Consider the following 22,758-nt stretch of genomic DNA (forward strand, 5'->3'; position numbering starts at 1 on the left):
ACCTCTCCTTCCGAGTCCACATTCTCATTCTTTGGGTACGTGAGACCACGATCTCTGGGCACCAGACACCAGATGCTTGTAACAAGGGGAGCGCTAAAGGAAAGCCTTGTCACCCCAAATAAATGTTTCCCACTCACCCTCAAGCCCTGTTCCCATAACTTCAGGCAACGTATGCCCTGCTCCTACCCACAAATGTCTCTTTCAGTCACAGTTGGACCCAAGTTTTCTCCTTTTGGTACAGCACTCTGGGCTTCGGGAAGCTGGGTTCACAGCTAGGGGTTGGCCTTCCCTCCTCTGCTGAGATTGCCCGGATCCTGGAGCTCTGCACCAGGTTTTCTTTCCTTCACCCTGAACGACTGCTCTTGGATGGAACACTTTCTCCCCCACCCCCAAGCCAGTCACATCAATTTTATAAATTGCCTTTATTGAAGAAAATAAAATTACATGAAAAGAAATATACGAATCAGCAAAACACGGTGTGTATCAGTTAATTGAATCTGCGTTACCGCCATCCCATGGGTGAGGTCGATAGTCTGTTGCTTATTTCTTCTTGTCTGAAGGGTTCAGCTTGTTCAATAATTGCTGAGTCTTAACTTTTTTCCCAGAGTTGTTGGCAAGGGAAATTAGTGTTACTGTTGCGATGGTCACCGAACCTTTTTTTTCCCTAGACTTCTAAATATTTATTTCCTTTAAAAGTAGATTATTTTTTTTTTTTTTCTTTTCCCCTCCTGTACTTGTGAATCAGGGAGAATGAGCTCCTTCCTGTACAATTTGCACATGGTAACATAACATTTCTTTGAAACACAGGGGACATTTGCAAAAGTGTTTAATGATCTCTGATCTGCAGATGATGCTTCCGCGTCCCATTCAGCCAACTCATTCTCTTTAAAATACGATGTAGGCCATGAAGTTCATTCAACACATAAGACACAGTGGGATGGCACGGTAGGGGTTCAGAACAAGTCACCCCAAGATGTGCCTCTGTGGTATGTGGGTTGTTTTGAGCTAAAGGTGTGGGCTCAAGAGAAACTTCTGCCCCCCACCTTAACTACCTAAAAGAATTTGAATTTGGGGGCCTCACCCATAATAAGAGATTACCAGAGAGAACCTTTTATGACCTACCTGTCGGGCAAGGCAAACCTCCGATTACTGAGCACCTGCTCTTCTTATCATCCTGCAGTGACCTTCCTGTCCTCTGAAGTCCCGAGGTGGCCCTTAGCTCAGAATGGCTTATATACCCATTCTTCCTTTCTGTCTCAGAGTATCTCATGTAGGCAGGGTTCTCATCCATGTGTGTGTATTAAGTTTGGTTATTTTTCTCTTGCTAATCTGTCTCATGTCTATTTGATTATTATACCAGCTGAAAGAAATTTGAGGGGAAAGTTTCTTTCTCTACCACAGCACTGTCTAAAATATCCCTTGCTTTTCACAGCTCCATCTGAACCCAGGAAAATTGATGGAGGCAATGACCAAATATCCATCCCCTCAATCTATTCAGATGGCAACCAAGATCACTGTTTTGGGCTTTCTCTGGAATTTTCTTACTTTGAGTTGCATAAACAAAGAATCGTTTCTGTCTTCCAAATTCTGACACAAGCCAAATAATCATACAAGCTCCCCAGGGCTGATACATTCTGCCCTTCCATCATGGCACTCATAACACCATGGAAAACAGTGATAAACTGCATGAAAAACAAAAGTTAGGTCCTAACATAGTACCGTTTAAACATGGAAGTTAGTATCAATTGACCAGTCAGGACTTGCTGCTGTAGGACTCTGGGCAGGAGACAGTGAGGACTTGGAGTGGGGGTGGGGGGCAGGGGGGATGACAGGGTGGGAAACAAAACCAGCAAGACATGACTTCTGGGTGTGGCGAGGGGGAAGGTGAGGCTAGACAGAGGGAAGTTCTTAGAACAATGACTGCGTCCTCCCAAGAACACAAACAGCAGTACCACGGTTGTCTTAGCTTTATTGAACAAAGGAGTTCCAATATCTGTGGAAATGCTTCCCAATTAACTGCTGATTTTGCTGCAAATGTATGCATTGGTTAGTCAAAGAGAAATCACCTGCTGGTCATCTCATCTTGATCCCCCACAAAATACTAACGATTCTTAGAGATAAAGTGATGCATTTATATCCAGAGAATTAATCACACATTATTTTTCCTGTATCTAAAATTATGTAGATTTGACTCATTTCCTTGAAAGAAAATCACTCTTGGCTGTACACCCCTTCAGAACAAAGCTGCTGGTTCTGAGAGATGTAGGTAAGGCCCCATCTGGGTACCAAGGGCTGCAGTCCCACTGATGAAGGCATTGGGGTGCCTGCTGGGGGCTCGCACACGTTTCCCCCTAAAGCATCGAGACCAGTGGCGGGTCCCTGGCATCGGTTTTCAGCCACTCGGTGAGGATCTGATTCACCTCGTTAGGCCTGGGAAGGAAAGAAAAGACCGTTCACACTTGCCTCACGCTAAGGCTGAGGTGAAGTGAAGGGCGAACCCAGGGAAGCCTTTACTGAAAGTGAACAGGAAGTCCGGATCTCCCCACCCAGAGACCCACCCCCCACACACACCATCTCCTTACTTTTCTATCTGTGTCCAATGTCCACAATCCTTAATGAATCCCCTTTTCAGGTTGGGGATCTGGAAGAAAACCCCCCCCAGAAAAGTAAATGACAGAATGCAAATGGGTCTGGTTCAGGTTAGGGCAACATGCAATGGAGACCCCAATAAGGGGGCACCTTCCTCTCTGCTCCCCATAGGCTACCCCCCTGAAAAACTCTGCATTATTTAGGAAAGGAGTCACCATTTATTGAGCTCCTACTATGTGCTGGGTGCTCTACACTCATTGCCTTATTTAACCTTGACCATAATCCTGTGGGGTTAACATGAAGGCTCAGAGAGGTTAGGTAACCTACCCAAGGCTACACAGAGTGACTGAGCTAAGATCTGAATTCAGGGCTGACACATACTCATCTCGACAACTGTCTCCCTTCAGAATCCTTAGGCCTCAGCCAGTTTGCTGCCTGGAAAATGCTTGGTTGCTGTTTGGCTCTCGCCATGCAGACGTGACTGTATCCCCTTCTCATGCTGCCTCCCTGGTGGTCTGCATGCAGGGCTGTTTGGCTTCCCTTCTGGGACCCGAATCCCCACAATGGGTGAGAGCAACAAGCACCAAGGGCTGAGAGGAAGCAGCCGTGCCACAGCTCGGACACAGCCTTGAACTGGGACAGGATAGGGAAAATGCTGGGGGGGAAAATGCAGCTTTCCTCCCTGAGGTAAGAGCTGCCCCTTCCAAGCATAATACCTCAAGGAGGTTAGCAGTCAGCTGCAAGGACCGGAAAGGGCCATCTGAAGAACCTGAGTTTTTACGAAACCTTCAAGGGTTAGGAGCAGAGAGACAAGTTCCCAGGGGCTCTCAGCTTTCTGTAGTCTTTCCTTTGGCTGGATTCAGAGCCTGCAAGGCTCTAACCAAATGCACCCTCTCCACTGTGCCTGCCGATGCTAATAAAGCCACAGACAAATGTGGATGGGCCTCTCAGCAGTCAGCCAGTCCACGGTCACCCACCTGCAGGCCTCCCCAGTAGCGACCAACCTCCACACTTTGAACACAGTGAGCTTCCAACCCACGGGTTTGATGCCCATCGCCACCCATTCAGCGGCTCTCTGCCCACTGCGTCCACACAACTCAGCCAGGCCTCGCAGGCTCAGCAAGACCTTCCAGCCTCATCGGGCTCCTGCCGTTCTCCAAGCAGGCATGCCCCTCGCACCTCAACGACCTGTCTCCTCCTCCCCATGCTTGCCCTCTCTCTGCCTGGCAATGCTCAGTTGGTCATCAGGTCCAGATGCAATGGTCAGCACCTCTGTGAAGTCCTCATTTCCCACCATGTCCTCTTCTTCACTTCTCCCGAGTACGGGATGAGCTCCTAGAGGGCGGGGTCTGGAGCTCAAGTTTACCTCCTTGTATCTAGCAGGTCCCGACACAGTGAAAACCCATGAAATGAACGAATGAGGGAATGAATGAGAGACTCCATCAGTGCAGGGAAAAGGAAGCATCAGTCATTTTTGTTGCTACCGATGAAGCCCCGTGTTAAGCAAGTTGTTCAACCCAATATCCCACTCTGTCCTCAGCTGCCACCTTTCTTCTGGGGCACCTGTGCCCTCTCCCAGGAAGCACTGATGGCCCCTGGGCCGCACCATTTCCTTACCCAGTCCTCCATATGCTTGGTCATCTCAGGAAGGAGCACTCTGTCCTTCTCTGCGACTACCATCAGGGCCGGAATCAGGATCTGGGGAGAGGTGACAGGAAGCAGGTGCAGCCGGAGAAGGAAGAAATGTCCCCTTCTTACCTTCCATCCCCCAGGGCAAGGAGACGTGCTTCATTTTCACGCTATGTGGTTTCCTCCACTAACTCCCCCTGAAAAAGCCTCCCAGCATAGCCACTGTGGACCTGGCTTTGTTTCCGCAAGCTTTGCTTGAAGGAGGCATCGCTATTACTGGAGATCTAGAAGGACGATGTCAGATAATAGAAAATATCTGTATCGGTCGCTGCCTCCAGGTCCTGGCACAGAGCTTTTGCAAGTCTTAGAAATTCCTAAGTGACAAGCGCTCTGGGAGCACTTCCTGTTTTATTTGTCTTTGCTCCTGTCCCTGAAACAGGGCTCCTAGAATCCTTGTCAATTCCTAACTGATAAGACCATTAGGGACACCTTTTGCCTTAATGAGGTGGCTCTGGGTGGCTCCTGGGTGGGGGCTGGTCACCAGAGAGACCAAGCCATCATTAGAAGCTTGGACTTTTCAATCCCTCCCTCCAATTTTTCTAGAAAGGGGAGAGGGGCTGGAAATGGAGTTAATAACTGATCATGCCTACGTGAGGAAACTCCATAAAATCCCAGGAGTCTGGGGTTTGGAGAGGATCCGAGGTGGTGAACACATCCATACACCAGGAGGGTGATACAGTCAACTCCACAGGGACGGAAGCGCCTGTCCTCGGGACCCTCTCAGATCTCGTCCGATACATGTCTTTGTCTGGCTGTTTCTCTGTATCCTTTATCACATCCTTTACTAAACTGGTAAATGTAAGTAAGAGCTTCCCTGAGTTCTGGGAGCTGCTCTGGCAAATATTAATCGAACTTAAGAAGGGGGTCATGGGAACCTCAGCTCTATAGCCCGCTGGTCAAAGCACAGGTGATAATTTGAACTTGCGAATGGTGCCTGCAGTGTAAAACCCTCACACCCTGGGTGACCAGAAGTGAAGTGTTTTGTGTGAAAGTAAAGGCGACATACGGGAGGAAAAGATTGGGTTTTTCGAATGTATTAGGTTGGTCCAAAAGTAACTGCAGTTTAAAAGGTTGAAAATAATTGCAAAAACCGCAATGACTTTTGCACCAAACTAAGAGCTGGACTTAGCCGTGTAGGGACCAACACAGTACGTGTACGTCTGTGTATAAGTCAGAACATGTGTGCTGGCTCCCTCTGTGCGAGGCATATTCGTGGAACCGTGGATGGCACCAGAAAGGAGGAAAGATGCCCTTGAATCAACATTCTTTTAATTAAATGAACGCTTAAAAAGGGCAGCCAAGACGAGAGAATGAATGGGGCCAGCCACAACTGTTATCAACGTGACAGCAGAGGCAGCAAAAATGGCTTCCCTTTTATCTATTGACAAAGGGGACAGGGCGAGGTCCTGAAAGCCTCCATTTATTCTCTTTGTTCTCAGTCCACCATTACAGCTTTCAAACAGCTGCAATTTGTACCTGGTTATGCAATTTGCACTATTTTTTTAAAACTTATATGCAGAACCATGTGCTTCTCGCTGCACCCCCTCCTGCAAAAGATGAAGAATCAGGGGACATTCCAAAGTGCTTTTGTTGCTGAAACTCATCCTGAGGCTGCTGTGAGGTTGTGTAAGCTCTAGAATGTTCCCAGTCAAAATGTAAACTGGTGGAGGGGGTATGGGAGGAAGTGGGAGAGGAGGAAAACCTGGAAGGAAACCGCAGAAGAAGGGGAAGGGTTCCCAACTTGTGCACCATTGGGATTCGCCTTCCCAAAGACTTCGTCATTATGTCCCTCCATGCTTTGAGAGATTTTGTCTATCAAACTGCAGTTTTGTAATTTTTGTCGATCACAGATTAAAGTGATGGTAAGGACAATGAGCAGTAATTGACCTACTATTACAAGCTAGGCACTGTTCTAAGCATTTGATGTGCGTTAACCCATTTTATCTTTACACAGCTCTACGAGGTAGGCACTATCCTTGTCATTTCCATATTACAGAAGCAGCAACAGAGAACAGAGTGGTTAAGTGTCTTGCCCAAGGTCACACAGGAATTAGCTCCCAGGCCGACTTGCTGTGCAGCCTGCTCTTAACCACTGTGCTGTACTGTCTCCACACCTAACCCATGTGGTCAGGACCTCATCTGTTTCATTCCCCTGGTATCTCCATGGTCTAGCACAGTGCCTGACATACAGAGAGTGTTCCTATTCGAGTGCATCAACGAGATAACCAGGGCTACTGACTGAGCTGAGGAAAGCGAACAGGCAATTGCGCTTCAATTTTGAATGGAAACTAGGGACCCCATTACCCCCTTTGCAGACCAGAGATTGGAAACCATCTTTTGCCTGATGAATGAGAAAACTGAGACTTAGACTGACTTGGTCAAGAGGACAAAGCCAGAAGCTAAAGCCCCGTCTCTCTGAGAGTACCTAATGCTCCTTCTGTGTACTGGGGGCTCCATGATCCTGTCACCTTTGGTCACCCCTGGACCGTCCACTGCCCTGAGCTGAGGCACCCCCAGGAGACCTGGGCCTTCCAGAGGGATAACGCAGTCACCTGCACAGACGCCTGCTCCACCCACAAGGCCACCCTCTACCCTTCCAAGAGAAGCATCAGTAAAAGTGGTCCTAAGGGGAAACCCTTGAGTGCAGGCACTTCCAACATATCAGAGGGAAAGGACAGAAAGGAGGAAGCCAGCAGGTCAGTCTGTGCACCCCCAGCTCTGACCCAAGGGCGTATCAGTTGGGCCAATGGGAAGCCCAAACAGGGCTCATGGGGGGAGGGGAGCAACACCAAGCTGACACTCACCTTCCTTCCCGCGCCTTTGCAGCTCCACTTCCAGTTCTTGTCTATGTTTCGATACCAGTTTAGGGGACCCCTGGGGAATAAAAGTAGGAAAGCTTTTAGTAGATGATTACGCTACAGACCCCACCAGGAAGCTGCTCTGCATAGAGCCAGTCTTCCCAGGAAGAGCAAAGTTTCTGCAGGGGGAACAGAGGCGCCCAGGAGTCTACCTGTAGCCTGGCACAATCCTAGTGAGCACAAGGGCTCATGGAGAGGCCTGACAGCGTCCAAAGTGGGCTTCTGGGTAGGCACAGGACTCTCCAGGGGATCCCAGGACTGTTGCATAAGACAGTGGGGATCTTGGTTAACACCCGTGCCATCCAGAGGCCACTCCTCTTCCCCAGAAACCCACTGAAAAGGGACCCCAGGAGGTGGTGCAAAGGTGCCTCCTCCTAATGGGACATCAGGTGGTGCAGAGGCGTCTCCCCCAGGACAGGTAAGAGTAGCTCTAGGACTGTTGGCGCCGTGGGGCCCTGGAGGCTCCCCCGGGGCTCCAGGTCCTGGAAACCCCTTGGACAAGCCATGTGACCTTTTAGGACTTTTGATTTTCCCTCCTGTACGAGGAAGGGGATGGAGCAGACTATCTCTATGCTCCCTTCCAAAGCAAATCTATCCCCAAATCTAACACTCTTAAATTGCGTCCCACTTAAAAATTAATTAACTGAAAAAAAAAAAAAAAAAGAAGCGTAGGGAAGAGTTGTAGGCTGTGGTACAGGCAATGCTGGGGTCTAACATGCTGCCGCCGCAGGTGTTCACGGCCAAGGCTGCAGTGTCCTGGACTTCTGGGGCTGTGCTGACAAAGGCAGTGCCCTTCGGGTTGGTGTGCAGGATGGCGGTGCACAGAGAGAGCCATAAGGGAGAGGCGGAGGACGGAAGCGTGGTGAACTGCAAGGCCCTTGAAGTAACCACGCGCTTCAAAGATCTGCAATGTTTCGACATTTGAAGGGACATGCAGAAAAGGGGCTGTTGGGCAATTCTTTGTGGTTCCAGGGCAGGGGCTCTCAACTTCTGCACAAAACAGATCTGAGAAAAAGGAATGAAGTACGGACACATACGACAACACAGGCGAACCTTGAGAAGGTTATGCTAAGGGGAAGGAGCCAGGGACAGAGGGCCACATATTATATTCCATTTATGCGAAATATCCAGAACAGGCAAACCCATGGAGACAGAAAACAGACTGGTGATTGCCTAGGACTAGGGGGTCGAGGGGAATGACTGCTAAAGCAAAAGGAGGTTCTTTTTGGGGTGATGAAAACGTTCTAAAATGGAATGTGGTCATGACTGCACAGATCCGTGGATAGACTAAGAACTATTAAACTGCACACTTCCAGGGGGTGAATTCTATAGTGTGTGAGTTAGAGCTCAATAAAATTGTTGTAAAAAAGAGAAAGAATAGACCTGAGAGGTCTATAAATCCCCTGAACACGTATGCAATTTTTGACTTTCTGGGTTTTTTTTTTTTTTTTTTCCCTGAAGAAAGAACTCAGAACTGTCATCTAATTCTCACAGGGGTCATGACTGAATAGAGATTAAAGATGTCTGCTCTGAACATAAGGCAGAGAGAGGTGACCTATCCCAAATGAGAGTAGGCAGAGCATCGGGAAGTGGTGAGCCTCCCAACACTGGGGGCATTTAAGAAGAGGCCAGCCAGACATTCATGGGGGCTGTGGTGGAGGGGAACTGGGCCTTGCCCTGCACCCTGAGAGTACAAGAGCCCCTTTGCTGACCATCTCTCTTCTGCGTTTGGGGCACCATTCTGTTTACCTGAAACCAGACTTCTTGAACTGCTGCACGTAGAACTGGATGTCCTCCTCAGTCATTAGCTTGCTGAGGCTGGGATTTTCTGGTGTTCTCACAAGTAATCCTCCTGCAAAAAGCCACTTGTTTCCTCTCCCAGGCCCGGACCAGGTGTCCCAGCAACTCACTGGCCTTCTCAACTGAGGTTAAATTTCTAATTGCCTCTCACGTCCCAGGTACTCCTTCATTCATTGTCTCTTTTCCACGATGAGCCCATCTCCTCCCAAGCTCCAAGTCTGTGCGGTCTTCGTTGTTCTAGAACCCAATGGTATCCCACACAGAGGCCTCAACTTCCAGGACAAACTCTAGGACTGACGATACCCCTCCTCTCCTTCCAAAAATTACAACTCAGTTTGAGGATGACACCTGTCTTCCAAGCCCTACCAGCTCTCCCCCTCCCCTAGACGAAACCTTTCCTAAATAGCTTAAGGAATCATGTCTCTCATTAGATGTCTCTACTGAGAATCTTGGAATTTTCACAAATGCATGCTCTCAGCCTGGAAGAAAAGCGTGCACACTATTGCTCACAGACCCACCCATGGTGTCCTTGGAGTGCAGTCTTATCTTGTTTTCAGGGATGTACACTGTGTCCCGGCAGGCCCCAGTCCTGTGGAGTGTGACCTTGTGACAATGACTGACAGCCCAGGGACCACTGCCATAGCGCAGGGGACAGCCCCAAGGCCTGGGAACACTGCTGCTTGAACAGAGCTGCCTCACCATTTTCAGGCTCTCGAAGCCTGGGAGGTATAGGAGCTGAGTGATGCGGGCTTTTGTGAGATACATCACAGGCACATGTGATCAGGGTGCCTCCCCGGGACGAAGCAACAGTGAGCCGCCCTGGAGGCCAGAGCTCTCCACTGCCTCTGTACCTCAGACAGAGCCCCACCTGCTCTCCCTCCCTGAATTACTGCCATCTGCCTCCCCAAGAGACCATGGGCTCCCTGACTCTGCTTCGTGTGTTTGGATATCTGTTATTGCCTCACACCACAAGTGTGTTCAAATTGCCTGAGAAACGAAGAGACGAAGAGTGACTGTGTAAATGAGTAAAGGAACGCAGGGAGGAAAGGAGGGAGGGAAGGGAGAGGTGGTCTTGACCAGTGAGAGGAGAATGGCCTTTCAAATCAGAGTTTAACTCCAGCCTGGCTACTTTGGATACGTCCCCTAACTCTCTGAGCCCCGTTTTCCTCACCTATAGAATAGAGATAATAATGGCATTTTTTAGGGATGTTATGAGGATTATAAATAATATATCTAAAGGTGACCAGGTCAGTCTTTGATGCACACAGTAGGTGCTCAAATGGTAACGATCATCGTTATTAACAAAAATACAAGTGAATCATGGCAAGACCACAGTGTTGGGGCAAAAGTAAGTTTCTGTGGGAACAGTGCTGGATCTAGAAGCCACGGGATGGGCTCCAATCTGCTCTGAGCTCTCACTCCTCATTTGTATCCAACGCAGGAGAGAGAACAAATGTGTTCTTCCTGTGACAGAACTGGAAATGATTGGAACATGGAGCTGGGATGGAGGAGAGGCCTGTGGACTGTGACAAAGGAGACCGGGTTTGTGGTCTCGCCGGACTCCTGCTCTGCCTCACCAGGGCATCTTGCAGAGGTCAGGTCCTAGCTTGGGTCCTGGTCCATATCAGTAGACAATAGGACAGTTCTGATGAACTCTGAGATTCTTCCAGGCTCTTACTGTTTATGATCTTGAATGCAAAGGTCCCTGGAGGAAAGGAACTTGAGGTTGTGTGGTCAGCCCAGGGCTATGGTGGGTGCTAGTCACCTGCAAGGACCCTTATTAAGCAAGTCACAGTTCAGAGCTAGCAGGTGATTATTTCTGCCTAGAGTGGGCAGATGCAGAAACACTCATTGAATATTCAGCCAGTTCCTCTCACGGTCCGCCTATCTCCCTTCCCTCCTAAGACCATCTCTTACCAGCTTCACGAACATTTCTCGTGTTGAGAAAAACCTGTAGGGGGTAAAAGTTAGAAATGATGTCATGGGTGAAGTAATTATGCTGGAACAGGTCACCTGAAAACTCTCTCATAGCAAAAGCCCTACGCATGCCATCAGACTATACAAACATACTCAACTCCCAAGAGAGGGAGCAAGTCCTCAGGGGTCAAAGCAGAGGCAGCTAACAACCAAAGCTCTGGGCCAAGGCTGCCCCCTGGGCCCTTGCAGGTCTGGGTAATGTAAGAACTTGGGTGTATCAACCAGTGAGAACAAGAGATGAGATCTCAGGTCCATGGCGGATGGGAAGTTAAAAATGAGATCCTTCGCACCCCTCCACAGTAAATCCAATACATCTGTGGTCCTCAGTTAAACGGTAAACTAGAAAAAAAACTACTCATCATGACAGAGAGATGTCAAAGGAGTTGGTCCATTTAGTTTGGTACTAAGGGAAAACCAAAAAAAGCTCACTTAGAAATTTATAGCTACAAGTCGGCCTTCACAGTGTTTGGGTTTTAATTTACACTATTTGTGTGATCTGAAAACCTCCAAGATACAAAGTAAACAAAAACAACAACAACAACAAAGTGAGTCAGGGCTGGTAACACCACCAGGATGCTCGGCAAAGCAGCCAATGCGAAACCACAAGAAGGTCATTTCATGAATCCCAGGTGAAGCAGATTGGTGCAGAGTAAGCGCTGCTGAAGATGAGCTCACAAACCAAAATTACAAAACTCTCTCCCCCCTTCACTCCCCACCCCACCAAGGTTCCATTGTAAGACTAGAGACAGCAAACATACAAACAGTAAAATAAGACTCTCCAAGAATATCAAATAATAGAACTTGCAGAAAGAGAGAAAGAGAGAGAGAGAGATAAAGGAGTATGCTTAAAATGATTAAATACATAAAAGAAGGAACTGAAAAACAAGAATGGAACAAGAGATCTGAATAATTTGAAAAACAACCAAATACAACTTTCATAAATAAAAAAACTGTTCATTGAAATGAAAAAAAAAAAAAGCATACAACAAAACAAAACTTCAACGATGGTTTAACTGCAGATTAGACACCACTAAAAGACCAATAAGAGGGCAGGTAGACCTGAGGCCAATTTCTCATAAGCATTGACAGAAGCTTCTAAGAGAATAATTGTCAACCTAGAATTCCATACTTGAACTAGTCTCCAAGACTGAAAGCAAAATAAAGACATTTTCAGGCCCTCCAAATTATGAGTTCACTGAGACTCGCGAGAACTATCAAGAAGGTCCTTCAGGAAGAAACCAAGTGAACTCAATGTAAAAGAGTGAGATGCTACAAATGGTCAGCAAAGACACTGGCAAGCATGGGCGTCTTAGCAGGCACTGACTTTATGAAGCAGCAGTGACAGTGACTACTAACACCTAAGACAGGAGGGTGGGGTTTACAGGCATCAAGAATCTAAGCCACTTTGGTTGTCCAAGGAAGGAATTAGAAGTAGCAATTGATTTTGGACTTTGATAAACAATTACGAAGTTGGACAATTAAGTTTGCAAACTCATCCTAGAAAAAGTGCTCCATACCTCATTGCTGAATATCACTACGGTCACCTTCCAAGTACTCCCCTTGGGAAGCTATGCACCAATGCCAGTGCCTAGTCCACCCTTCAAAGCAATTTTGGAACGCTTTTTCTGGCATGGCCATCAGAGCTGTCATTCTATTACCCTTGATGTCCTGAATGTCATCAAAATGCCTTCCTTTCAGTATTTCCTTTATCTTTGGGTAAAGAAAGAAGTCACTGGGGGCCAGATCAGGTAAGTAGGGAGGGTGTTCCAATGCAGTTATTTGCTTACTGGCTAAAAACTCCCTCACAGACAGTGCCGTATGAGCTGATGCACTGTGGTGATGCAAGAGCCGTGATGAATTGTTGGCGAAAAGTTCCAGTCGTCTAACTTTTTCACGCAGCCTTTTCAGCACTTCCCAATAGTAAACTTGGTTAACTGTTTGTCCAGTTGGTACAAATTCATAATGAATAATCCCTCTGATATCAAAAAAGGATAGCAACATCGTTGCAACAAGTTTGCAAACTTAATTGTCAGGCCTCATATGTATATTAAAATGGTAATGTAATAATGGGATAATTTCTAAACCGTCACTATTATAAACATTCTTTGATTTTAGTTTCAAAGTTCTACTGGTGTGTGGCAGCAAGGATGTGACCTTTCCCCACTAATGCGAAGACCAGTAGAGTGAGGACCCCAATCGCCCTGACTACACAAGTCATAGGAAGGAAGGCCACTTGCTCATTCCTAGATCCTGCGACACCCCCTTTCCCTCCACTGTTCTCCTAGGAAGGCCATCCAGAGACCTTCACACCTCGGCAGCCCCCTCAACCTGCATATTCAGCCCCCACCCACTCTCCTGCCCCTTGCACCCCTCACCTCACCTCATCATGTGATCTGAATAAGGCTTTGAAAGTCCGATTCAGGTTCTGTTCCAGTTCGGCCTCAGCCACGCCCTAAAACAATCAAGAAAGAAAAATGACCGATCTGACCGGAAGCAAGAAGCCCCCAACCTCTGCTTATCTAGCCCAAGTTCCATTAGAAGTGCATTCATTTAAATGTTCATACTAAAATACACTTTTTCTCTTTTAAGGTTCGAATAAAGTATAAGATGCTAACAGTGGTCTCCCCCTGGGAGGTAGGTTTATGGATGTTGCTTTTCTTTTCTCTTTCTTTCTTTTCTGTTTTTCAACATTCCTACAAGTACTTGTAATAATCCTTTTTAGGGAATAGGGGAGGGCTGATGCAGCAACAGGATAGGGGCTGAAGGGTGGTGAGAAGCCAAGTGGAAAAGCCGAAAGCTGTTCCATTCATGCATCTCATTTTGTTGCTTCAAAACCAACTCCTCTGATTTAAGCCTAAATTATTATAGACTAGCAGACTGCCCAAGGATTGTCTCCCTAAGGACAGGACAGCAAGATTGCCTTGCTAATTTTCAGGTCTTTCTGCCTCATGAGAGCATTTAATTGCCTCATCTACACATAGTTCTTTGGCCATTTCCAGGAAAGCTGGGCTAAGAGACACTAACATATAAAACGAGGACTGGATGTGGACTGAAGTAAAGTGCTTGAGTTACTGATCCGTAGTAAGGGCTGGGGAAGAGATTCTTGCTGGAAACGCAGGGTCTGTATCCCTCATCTCCCCACCCCCTTACTTCTTACCCAAATCATCCATTCATCCATCCGGGAGCCTTTCCAGGCACTAAGAACTGAGGGGCAGGTGGCAAGGGGCTTTAGATCCATCAGTGGACCCTAATCTACTGGCTCGGGTCTCCTGGGTCCATGATTTTTAGGATATAAAAGGAAAATGTTAACCCAATCTGTCTTTGCCAGGAACTGAAAGCCCTTGGACCTGAAAGCTGTTACAGAAAACAGTGTAAAGAAAGTTAGCTGTCCCTGAGGCACAGACCCATCAGGGGCAACTACTCGGAAATAATAAAGATCCTCCCCCAACACAGTCCCTGAGGGGACAAGTTTTATGGAAAGGGACTGAGTAAGAGCATGGCAATGTCTTAGTCAATTCAGGCTGCCATCACAGATCCATGAATTGTGTAGCTTATAAACACAGACATTTACTTCTCACATTCTGGAGGCTGGGAAGTCCAAGGTCAAGACACCAGCAGATTCGGTGTCTGGGGAGAGACAGCCCACTTCCTGGTTCACAGATAGCATCTTCTCGCTGTGTGCTCACAGGGTAGATGGGTTCAAGGAGCCCTCTGGGGTCTCTTTTAGAAGGGCACTCATTCCATTTTTGAGGCCTCCATCCTCATGACCCAATCATCTCCCAAAAGGCCCATCTCCTAGTAACGTCACATCAGGGGTGAGGATTTCAGTACATGAATGTGCAGGCCCGAGGGGGTGCGGACACAAACATTCAGTCTATAGCGAAGTGCCAACCTATTTTTTTCTCCACCTTTCCAACTGCTCCCCTGAACGTACCCAGGTAACAACTAAATTGGATGGCAGGATGTTTTCTGTATGGGTATCCTACTTTCCACGTCCCTGGCTTAACACAGTGTCACTGCCACCAAGAACACCTACTTCCCTCAGTGTGGCCTTCACAGCCTGTCCCAAACACTGCCTTCTCCATGGAGCCCTGCCTTTCCCCATCACGACGAAATCACTCTGCTCTTCTTGGATCCCACAGAGCCTGTAACGTGCTCTCCTTGGAGCACCCTGGGAGCAGGGAAGCACCCACTCATCTTATTCCTGGATCGAGTAGAGGCTGACTCTATGTTCTTTCCGCTTCTTCTAGTAATGTTCCCAGAGAGGAGGGTCCTGGAAGCCAGGTCTATCAAGCATTCTAGTGACCAGTGGCCCCTTCGTCCTTGCACACTTTAAGAGGTCCCTCTCTATGGCACTCCATGAGTGCTCTGGATCTACAAGCCGGAAAGGAAATATTTCCATCTCGCAGGAAAGGAAATATTTCTCATCCGGCAGAGCTGGATCTGCGGTTTGAGATTTTTCTGAGGAAAGCGATGTTGGTGTGTTCATTACAATCCCCTGACATTTGTAAGCTTCAATTATGATGGAGAATGAATCATGGCCCTCTGCTAAGTGATGAATGCCCAGGCAGAAATAACCATGGAAGGAAGTACATTTTAAGTGATCGATGAAAGCCGCGTTAGCGCTGTCTGTCACCATGGGTCATCACTCTTATTTATGGAGAGCAGTCCCCATCCCAGAAACTAAAGCTGCACATGAGCTCAGGGGGACTGTCTCAGTGTGTGGAGGAATCTCCACAGAGGCCCAGCGGTTTGGACAGGGCTTCAGTATTCACATGGTCCTTAAAAGAGCAAACGAATGCCAAAACGGTCAATGAAAAAAATCAAAGGGGGCAGACAGGTAAATAAGTCTGTCCACCCACATGAAAAGCACATCAGGTCAACAGGGGAATGAGGACACAGGTGAGCACCAGAAAGGCGAGAAGCTAATACTGTTTGTACTCTGGTTGTGTGCCCAGCTGATACCACCTGACTGTGATTTATAAAAGGTGATGTCCTATTTTTTTAGGGAAAAAAATTGATAGATTTTATTGTATTACATGAAAAAACAAAAACTAAAGAATCCCAAACTTAAAGGTATCAAAAAATTAACTGACAAAAGATATATGTAATTCAAACCGATAAGTAAAAATTCAAACAGATAAGAAGTAAAAATGTACAAAAATGTTATACCAAATCAGTAATTAAAGAAATATCATAATTTTAATTCTGTTAACCAAGGAAATAAGATAATGCTCCAATTTAGAATTTTATTAGAAATCTGTGCTATATTACTATAATTTTAGAAACAAGAGAAAATGATCCAGTCTTTTACTCAAAAAGGGATATTTAACAGTCACATATAAATGTATAACCCTGAAAAACCTGGAAAAATGTGTAAGGAATTAACAGTTACCTCTGCAGTGTACGATAGGAAATTATGAATTTTCTTTTTATAGTCAAAGAAAAAAAGTTTAATATAGATTCAAGATTCACATTATAGTAAGTGATAAAATATCCTTCTCTTGATAAGAGTTCAACTTTGGTATTTTCTCTATTTAACTTATCCTGCTATCTTTTTTCTAGGCACTTCTATTACTTTTCCCCCCACCTTTTTGTTTATGGTTACATAGACAGATTCCCTCTCTCATCCCAGTGGTTTAAAAAGTTTACTCATACATAAGTAGGATCGTTAACATTAAAAATTTTAATACACGCTTTAACTTCACCAATATCTCGGCAGTATCTATAACCTTCCTTTCCCCTCATCCCCAAGTATACTGGTAGCTGTCCATCTTCCTTGGTAGAAATGTGGCATTTTATTTTCCAGTTTTCCTAATAAATAAATATTTATTTATTTATGTTTCTGTTTCAGGTGTACAAAACAATGTAATAGTTAGACATTTACACCCATCATAAAGTGATAACTCCCCTCCCCCAATCTACTGTCCCTCTGACATTATATATATCTATTACAATTCCATTGACTCTACTCCCTATGCTGTAGTCCACATCCTGTGACTATAGGTATATATTAAATTATAGTTGACATTCATTATTATTCAGTTTCAGCTTCATGTGTACAGCGCAGTGGTCAGGCATCTACCCCGTCCATGAAGTGGTCTCTCTAATAAGACAAGTGCCTATCTGACACCCTACAAAATCTTTACAACATAATTGATTATATTCCCAAGCTGTCTTTCATATCCTGGTGGCAATATTGTGGCTACCAATTTGTGCTTTCTAATCCCCTCACCTTCTCCCTCATCCCCACTCCTCTCCCGTCTAGCAACCATCAGTTTTTTTCTCTATATCTCTGAGACTATTTCTGTTTAGAAATAGTCTGTTCTTTAGATTCCACATATGAGTGAGATCATATGGTATTTGACTTTCTCCATTTGATTTATTTCATTTAGCATAATATTCTCTAGGTCCATCCATATTGTTGCAAATGGTAAGATTTCATTCTTTATGGTCAAGTAATACTCCATTGTACAAATGTACCACAGTTTCTTAATCCAGTCATCTACTGATGGGCATTTCGGTTGTTTCCATGTCTTGGCTATTGTGAATAGTACTGCAATAAACATAGGGGTGCATATATTTTTTCAAATTAGCATTTTGGAATTCTCTGGATAGATACCCAACAGTGGAACTGCTGGTCATAAGGTAGTTCCATTTTCAATTTTTTGAGATACCTTCATACTGTTTTCCATAGTGGCTGCATCAATCTGCAATCCCACCAACAGTGCATGAGAGTTCCCTTTTCTCCACATCCTTGCCAGCACTTGTTTGTTGATTTATTGATGATAGCCATTCTGACCAGAGTGAGGTGGTATCTCATTGTGGTTTTTATTTGCATTTCTCTAATGATTAGTGAGGTTGAGCATTTTTTCATGTCTGTTGGCCATCCATATGTCCTTCTTAGAAAAATGTCTCTTCATGTCCTCTGACCATTTTTTAATTGAGTTGTTTGGTTTTTTGGTGTTGAGTTGAATTAGTTTTTTTTTGTTTGTTTGTTTTTAATAAATTTTGGATATTAACCTCTTATCAGATGTATCATTGACAAATATCTTCTCCCATTCAGTAGGATGCCTTTTGGTTTTATTGATGGTTTCCTTTGCTGTGAAAAAACTTTTTAGTTTGATGTAATCCCATATGTTTATTTTTTCTTTTACTGCCCTTGCCCGAGGGGATATATCAATAAAAATATCACTAAGGGTAATGTCTGCAAATTAATTACTATATTTTCTTCTAGGAGTTTTATGGTTTCAGATCTTACTTTTAAGTCTTTAATCCATTTTGAATTTATTCTCATATATGTCATAAGGAGGTGGTCCAGCTTCATTTTTTTGCATGGGTCAGTCCAGTTTTCCCAGCACCATTTATTGACTAGATGGTCTTTATCCTAAATTCTCACTTCCATTGTCATGGATTAAGTGACCATATAGGTATGGATTTATTTTGGGGCTCTCTATTCTGTTCCATTGATCTATGTGTCTGTTTTTATGCCAGTGCCATGCTGCTTTCATCATTATCGCTTTATACTACAATTTGATATCAGGTAGTGTGATACCTCCCACTTTGTTCTTATTTCTCAAGATTGTCATGGCTATTTGGGGTCTTTTATGGTTCCATATAAATTTTAGGATTATTTGTTCTATTTCTGTGAAAAATGTCATTGGTAGTTTGTTAAGAATTGCATTGCTCTATATATTGCCTTAGTTAGTATGGACAGTTTAACTATATTAATTCTTTCTATCCATGAGCATGGTATGTGTTTCCATTAATTTGTATCTTCTTTAATTTCTCTCTTCAGTGTCTTATAATTTTCCGAGTACAGGTCTTTTACTTGTTTGGTTAAACTTATTCCTAAGTATTTTATTGTTTTTGAAGCAATTGTAAATGGGATTGCTTTCTTAATTTCTCCTTCTGAGAGTTTATGATTGGTATATAGAAAGAAATGCAATTGATTTCTGAATATTAATTTTGTATCCTGCTACTTTACTAAATTCATTTATCAGTTCTGATAGTTTTTCAGTGGAGTCTTTGGGGTTCTATATATATAGTATCATGTCATCTGCATATAATGACAATTTTATTTTCTCCTTTCCAATTTGGATGTCTTTTCTTTTTTTTTGCTCTGATTGCTAGGGCTAGAACTTCCAGAACTACGTTGAATAAAAGTGGTGAAAGTGGGCAATCTTACCTTGTTCCTGATCTTAAGGGGAATGGTTTTAGCTTTTCCCCACTGAGTATGATGTTAGCTGGGGGTTTATCATATATGGCCTTTATTATGTTGTGTATGATTCCTCTATTTCCACTTTGCTAAGAGTTTTTATCATAAATGGCTGCTGGACTTTGTCAAATGCTTTTCCTGCATCTCTTGATATGACCATAGGATTTTTGTTTTTCATTTTGTTAATGTGGTGTATCACATCAATTGATTTGCGGATACTGAACCAACCTTGCATACCAGGAATGAATCTCACTTGATCGTGGTGTATGATCTTTTCAATGTATTGCTGAATTTGGTTTGCTAATATTTTGTTGAGGATTTTTGCATCTATGTTCATTAGGGACATCGGCCTGCAGTTTTCTTTTTTTGTAATGTCTTTGTCTGGTTTTGGGATCAGGGTGATAGTGGCCTCGTAAAAAGAGTTTGGGAGCCTTCCCTCCTCCTGGGTTTTCTGGAATAGTTTGAGGACAGATGATTCTTTTTTGAATGTTTGGTAAAATTTACCTGTAAAGCCCTCTGGTCCAGGGCTTTTGTTTATTGGGAGCTTGTTGATTACTGATTCAATTTCCCTGGTGGTAATCAGTCTATTCAGGTTTTCCGTTTCTTCTTGATTTAGCCTTGGAAGGTTGTATACTTCTAGAAAATTATCCATTTCTTCCAGATTAATTTGTTGGTCTTTAGCTGTTTGTAGGTGATGCCTATTTTTAAAGTCCTATACAAGTTTCCTGTCTGCCCAGGTATATGGGGCTCTTTCCTTTTTTTCCAACACTACCCATTTAAGAAAACAAAATAAAATGCCAAGAGTTTCTTCCATGGAAGGCACAAAAACCAAAACCATGATAGCTAAAGACTGGTGAGTAAAATAGTCCACGGTGGCACTTTCTTTTCAAATGTATTATTCAGACATAAAAAAACACCAAAATCACGTCCCTCCATAGAGGACGGGTTAAATAAATCATGGTCCATCTATATTATGAAGCACCAAGCAACCATTAAAAGGAATGAGGTAAATCTGTATGTACTGAGGGAAAAATCTATCTAAGATCTATTAAATGAAAAAGCAAAATGATTTAATTTATATTAAAAATTATATATACACTCATGTACACACACACACACGCTGCTAAGAAGAGGAACCAATGTTGGGAGGTGGAAGAAGGCAGGGTTAACAGGATATACTAGACATGTTCTGATTTGGGGGACACAGGACTATGAAATATCACCAGACTGAGTGAGGATGTGAAAAATCCCAAGGTTTAAAAAATGGAACAAGTCTTGCTGAAATTACTCAGCCTATTCTCTTTGTCTTTGCTGCCCAGAGCTGCTGACTCCTCCTCACTTTCTTACTATTACTATTAATACATAAATACAAGGCCTATTATCCCTTCTCTGAAGAGCAAGGAAAACCACACCTTTTAATATTAGTTTCCACTAGACTTGGCAAATTCTCAGGACAAGACAGTAAACATGTAGGCTAAGAGTTCAGAGAGCTGGCGTGTCGGGCTGAATCTAAACCTGGAGCTTGTCCAAGCAACACCCGGAGTGCTCAGCAAACTGGAGCAAGAGGTAAGAGGGCTGGGTGCACTCGCCCAGACTGGAGCCTCCCTTACACTGAAGGAGTCTGGAATGACCTTGAGCACTCAGGGCTGATTCCTCCTGGCTAGAGAGCAGTGGGGCCGGGTTGAGAGAGGAAAGGCAGGAAGGCTCTCAACACCCACCCTGAAGCAGAGCAGCCAAATAAGTTTTATTTCTTGGCCTGAATTCAGCTTACATTTGCAGCTATTAACTATTTGAAGACCAGCCAACTAAACTCTCTTTTTTCAGATGTGGAAACCGAGGGCCAGAGACAGACAGGGACTACCCCACTAGTGAGTAGGTAGCAGACATGCTGGCAGGACCCCTGTGAATGTTTGCTCCTTAAGACTCAGCTCTGTGCCTAGGTATCCTGCCCGCCTTCAGCTGGCTGGATTCATCCCAGCCAGGTTCCTGGGTTCCTTTCAGTGGCCAAACCACTGATTTGAATCCCTAATATTCCCGTCAAGAGGCTTTGTTCTTAAGAACAAAACCATCCCCAAACTCTTGCAGGTTTTAAACCTAGCTGTTACAACAGAACAATAGAGGTACTGATTTTCCCACAATGGTTGTACCAACCTTTGAAACCAAAAAACTTTGTCCCACTAGGGCTGCAATTAGTAAGAGTCCTTCCCCTGAGGTCACTTTTTCAATCAGGACTTTGAAACTATCCTGGTTTGCATATTCTCTGCTGGAATGTGCTAGGTACACGGAATAAAGTCCAAGCTCCCTCCCAGGGTGGCAGAAGGGGAAACACATAGGCTTTGAAGTCAAACAAGACCAGGTCAACATGTTGATCTAGTCCTATACCATGGGCCAGTGAGCCCATCAGAGCCTCGACTGGCTCAGCTGAAAAGACGGGAGAGACATCATAGCACTGGTATGAAGAGAACTGATTGGCACATGCCATGCCAAAAGAGCAGTTGTTGAAACCCACGTGTCCATGGACAGATGAATGACAAATCAAAATGTGGTCAACACATACAGTGAAATGTTATTTAGTCTTAAAGAGGAAGAATATTCTGCTGAGTGAAATAAGCCAGACACAAAAGGACAACCACTGTGTAATTCCACTCACATGAGAGACCTAGAGTAATCAAAATCATAGAGACAGGAAGTAAGTAGAATGGGGGCTGCCGGGAGCTGGAGGGAGGAGGACATGGGGAGTTAGTGTTTAACGGGCACAGATTTTTAGTTCTACAAGATGAAAAGAGTTCTAGAGGTGGATGGTAGTGACAGTTGCACAATAAGGTAAATGTACTTAATGCCCCTGAACTGTACACTTAAAATGGTTAAAAAGGTAAATGTTACGTTATGTGTATTTCACAACGTAAAAAATAATATTGAAAAATTATTTTAATGAGCTAAATCCCATTGATACTTTAAATACAAGTTTGATCAAAATACAAAATGTAGTGAAACTATTACTATCCCTTTGCGATCTCCTATAATTACATTAATACTGTTACTGAGCTAAAGGACTGGCTGTTCCCCACAGGAAAGCCAAAACTCAAGAGATGAGGTTGGTGGAAAGAAAAGCAGGTTTTTTGAAAACACTGGCATTCTGGGAGGATGGTGGATTCCTGTCCAAAGCCCATCCCCACTCCCAGCAAGGCCAAAAGATTTTATAGGCAGATAAGAAGAGGCAGATGAAGGGAAAGAGGAAAGGAAAGGGGAAGTTGGTTGGCAATTCCTGGGAAAAGGCACTTCCCAGAGGCTGGTTTGTTTCAGGGACAGGAGTGGATCTAATGCAGATGTCAAAACTTCTTTAAGTCAGTGTCCTGGAGTGAACCAGGGTCATGAGCCTGGTGTGTAAAAAGCCTGGAGTAAACAGATCCACTGAAACTGTCATGCATAGTAAATGTATAGTACGCAGAGTTACTAAGGTTTGGCCAGAGAAGAGAAAGCAAAGCAAAGAAAAACTTTCAAAAAGTCCCAAGTTAACCTACACTGTTAAATCAAATCGCACTAGAGGTTTAAATCTCAAAATAGAAGATATAGTGTCACCGTTGTTACAACTTTCAAAAAAGCAGTATTTCTCAAAGTACTCGTAGT

The 22,758-nt window shown here is 44.5% G+C and overlaps 1 protein-coding gene across 2 annotated transcripts in view; it reads right to left on the bottom strand.

Annotated features, from left to right (window-relative positions):
* Positions 1–1,952: 1,952 nt before the first annotated feature.
* Positions 1,953–22,758, bottom strand: part of EPHX2 (epoxide hydrolase 2) — an 85,022-nt gene continuing 64,216 nt past the window's right edge. For both annotated transcript variants that reach the window (XM_074338371.2, XM_019733129.3), the window contains 7 exons: positions 13,294–13,365; positions 10,854–10,887; positions 8,886–8,988; positions 7,083–7,152; positions 4,207–4,287; positions 2,583–2,641; positions 1,953–2,430 (listed from right to left, as the gene is read on the bottom strand). In XM_074338371.2, coding sequence (XP_074194472.2) covers positions 2,352–2,430; positions 2,583–2,641; positions 4,207–4,287; positions 7,083–7,152; positions 8,886–8,988; positions 10,854–10,887; positions 13,294–13,365 — 498 coding nt within the window. In that variant the 3' untranslated portion in view covers positions 1,953–2,351. The remainder of the gene's footprint in view (positions 2,431–2,582; positions 2,642–4,206; positions 4,288–7,082; positions 7,153–8,885; positions 8,989–10,853; positions 10,888–13,293; positions 13,366–22,758) is intronic.

This window comes from Rhinolophus sinicus, chromosome 15, assembly GCF_057876585.1.
Source record: "Rhinolophus sinicus isolate RSI-liver-muscle chromosome 15, RSI-T2T, whole genome shotgun sequence".
Taxonomy (NCBI): domain Eukaryota; kingdom Metazoa; phylum Chordata; class Mammalia; order Chiroptera; family Rhinolophidae; genus Rhinolophus; species Rhinolophus sinicus.